This window comes from Austrofundulus limnaeus, unplaced genomic scaffold (genome assembly GCF_001266775.1).
Source record: "Austrofundulus limnaeus strain Quisiro unplaced genomic scaffold, Austrofundulus_limnaeus-1.0 Scaffold219, whole genome shotgun sequence".
NCBI classification, from domain to species: Eukaryota; Metazoa; Chordata; class Actinopteri; order Cyprinodontiformes; family Rivulidae; genus Austrofundulus; species Austrofundulus limnaeus.
Window position 1 is genome coordinate 469,256 of NW_013952621.1, and position 3,435 is coordinate 472,690.

General features: G+C 42.3%; 1 protein-coding gene across 1 annotated transcript in view; it reads right to left on the minus strand.

Annotated features, from left to right (window-relative positions):
* The window catches only part of asb12b (ankyrin repeat and SOCS box-containing 12b), an 11,247-nt gene extending 9,973 nt beyond the window's left edge, over positions 1-1,274 (minus strand). The window contains exons 1-2 of the mRNA XM_014019381.1: positions 1,127-1,274; positions 737-1,047 (exon numbers count right to left, since the gene is read on the minus strand). Coding sequence (XP_013874835.1) covers positions 737-1,021 — 285 coding nt within the window. The 5' untranslated portion in view covers positions 1,022-1,047; positions 1,127-1,274. The remainder of the gene's footprint in view (positions 1-736; positions 1,048-1,126) is intronic.
* Between the last annotated feature and the right edge of the window lie 2,161 nt (positions 1,275-3,435).

Consider the following 3,435-nt stretch of genomic DNA (forward strand, 5'->3'; position numbering starts at 1 on the left):
ATACAGAACTAAATATTTTTACAAATAAAAATTTAAAATTGCCCTTTTTAATATAGATCCGTTGCTTGTAAAAACCACTGTGAATTGACACATTTCACCTCATCCAGGTTTGTTTTTACTGAATAACTTTGACCCCCTACCCCTAAGGTCTATTAAAAGACAGAATCCGTTTGTCATCCATAAGTACACTTTAACTTTTTTTGTGTGGCTGCAACAGATTGACCTTTGTCAGAACTTAATAACCAGATGCATCTAGATTTAATCCTAAAACTACATGCAGTCGCATAATCAGTGTCTCTTCACATCCCTAGATAATAGCTTGACTAAAATTAAAAAAAACATTAAAATTTACAACAGAATCAATCGATTTTAGCCTGATTAGCCTTTAACTCTTTGATCCTCACAAAAATGACTGCAACAGGTAGCATATTGTTTGTTCAGAATCGTTCTGTAGAACCTCACTTAAAATAAACAGAACAATCCCTTTAATATACAGTATTAAGCTGTGCTCCTGGATGCCACCGAGGGGCGCTCTAAAACTGCTGATTCTTCATTGACTCAGAAAAATGARTCCACTTAAAGAGAGACCTGGCTTTTTATAAAAAATAAATTATTTCAGCTCAATTGCACAAATTTGTTATCTCCTTTTTGCTAATAAATGAATCAAAATAATAGAAACGATGCAGAAAATGAGGGTTCGGCGAGCAGCTAAGGTTGTGTCCGTGCCTGACCTCACCTCAGCACCGTGCTCCAACAGCAGCTCCAGGCACCTCAGGTGTCCCAAAGCAGCAGCGGTGCGCAGCGGGGTCACGGGGACCCCCCACCCGCTCCGGGCATTGATGCGCCTCCGGTACTCCTCCTGGGCGAGGAGCTCGGTGAGCAGGGCCACGTCGTCGCTGCTCACGGCCTTGTTCAGGGCCTGACACAGCTCGCCGTCCTCGTCCTCCTCCTTCGGCTGGAGCAGCGAGAAGATCTTCGAGATGTCCATCAAGCTCATGTCCACCGCCTGTCCCAGAGCCATGCTCCCRAAAGTCAAACCCGCTCCATCTGCAGTGACGCCGGCAGGATTTACTTTGTAAACCCTGAAGGTTTCCACAGGCAGAATTGGAGGTAACAGGACACCTACCTTAACTTCGACGTCCAAAGAACCAGGGTTCCACTTTCAATCCTTAAGGAAGGAAAGATCCTCCAGAGTATGAAGCGTCTGCTATGAGCTGGGAAACGTCCAGTATGTGCTCTGCATATGTGTGTATAGTAACTGACAATGGGGGGCCAAAAATCTTCTTTCTTGAGGGGGGGTAGATGGGGGCTAATTTTAGGTCACACAAGGGCCTGGCTCAACTTCCATTCTGGGAGAGTCGAAGCTTAGGTTTAAATTTAGAAAGGTGATAAAGCTGCGACCCTGTGGTTACTGAGTGTGACAGAGGCTGGGCTCAAAATAATCAAACACACGTTTATAAAAAAAAATAACTTCTTTTTTTAAAGCTTCTTCATTTCGCAGCTCAGTGTGTGACATCCTGACGTGAGCGACCGCATTTCATAAAGACAGCGGCGGAAAAAATGTGAATTTGACACCGCCTTTCTGACGTTGCTCTCTGTGTTGACGTCTCACCGAGGCAGCTTCAGTAAATGTCAGCTGTGTGGCCGTCTGAAGCTGCGGAAGACAATCCAGTCAGCTGTCTCCCCACACACCCCGAATCCGCCATGTCTTCTTACTGTCCCGGGTTTAGACAGCAGGACGAGACACGCTGCATCCTTTCAGCAGTCTGTCAGATTTATGCTGACCACGAGGCCTCGGCTTGTTTACGCCATCATTCACACGGATGTCCAGAATCCTAACTTACCGTAACCAGTTTCCAAGAGCAGTGCCTTGCCAAGAGATGTCAACAATTAATTATGCTGTAATGACTTTTTTACAGCACTAATTTTAGCCCTGAACATCTTCAAGATCTTTCTTTATAAATACACCAACAGGAGACTTTGCATCCTTTTTTTTCATTGAGTTGTTAAAGTTAAAAATGAGCAGAACAGAAGCTCAAAGCTAAAATGAGCAAAAACCATGGCTAAATAACGTAACATAAAACAATTGACTCCAAACCTTACCTTAAAGCTAAGATTAGCAAAACTGTGGATAAAAGCTAAACTTAGCAAGATGGAGGACAAAAGCTAAACATAGCACACAAATATGAGACTAGAGCGGTTTTGCTGAAGTACACTGCAGAGAACAGTGTTTTCAAAAAAACTAGAGAGATCTGAATGAATTTCTTTGGGTCTTGTGTTCTGTTTTTTTTTTTAAGAAAAGGAAAATAAATTCAAAAGTTACACATGCTATAAGTCGTTTCATACTATTCTCATCTGACTCAGATATTTTGATAAATGATCGGTAAAAATAACACAAATCATGTGAAAGTGTTAACCGTATAAATAAACATAAATCACACCATTAAAAGTCTGTTAATTTCTCTGTTAAATGGAGCCACATTTGCAAGGAACATACAGAAAATGGATGGATGCATTTATGGGATGAGCAGTAGAGCTGAATACTGTATGTGGGTTGAACACATGAAAAATTTACCAAATCTTATCTGCCAAACAACTTCTCTTTTTGTTCTTGTTTGTTGTACTTTAAGTAGTGATGACTTCATGAGATTCTTTATAGATAAAATAATTTTAATAAGGGATAAAATTCATGCCCATCTTCCTGCTACTGTCTCTGATTCTCTGTCAGATGAGGCAGCTTTAGTGTCACTAGAACCTGATTTATGTTTGGACAGTTTTTGTCCTGTTGAGCTGGCTGAATTATCTAAAATAATAGCTTCATCCAAACCATCAACATGTCTGTTAGATCCCATCCCAACCACTCGGTTTAAAGAAGCATTTCCCTTAATATCTATATTTTAGATGTACTTAATTTATCTTTAGTCTTTGGATCAAAGACTACCTGTTTGTCAGGTAGTCTTTGATCCAGGTAATTGTTGAGGCCTCCACCGGAGTCTTCTGGAGTTTCAGACAAAGCAACTCAGGCTGAATTGTGTTAAAAGCACTGGAGAAATCAAAGAACATGATCCTCACAGTGCTGCCTGCTTTGTCCAGATGACAGTGGGTTTGTTGAAGCAGGTGTATGATGGCGTCGTCAACTCCAACCCCACGATGATAAGCAAACTGCAGGGGGTCCTGATGTGTGCTTGTTTGCTTACTCAGGTGGGTCAACAGGAGTCTCTCTAGGACCTTCATGATGTGGGATGTCAGGGCAACAGGTCTATAGTCATTGAGGGCAGATGGCTGAGTTTTCTTTGGTACTGGAACCAGACAGGATGTCTTCCACAACACTGGCACCTTTTCCTGGGTCAAGCTAAGGTTGAAGAGGTGTTGCAGAATCCCACAGAGCTGGTCTGTACAGGCCTTCAGGACTCTGGGGCTGACACAGTCTGGACC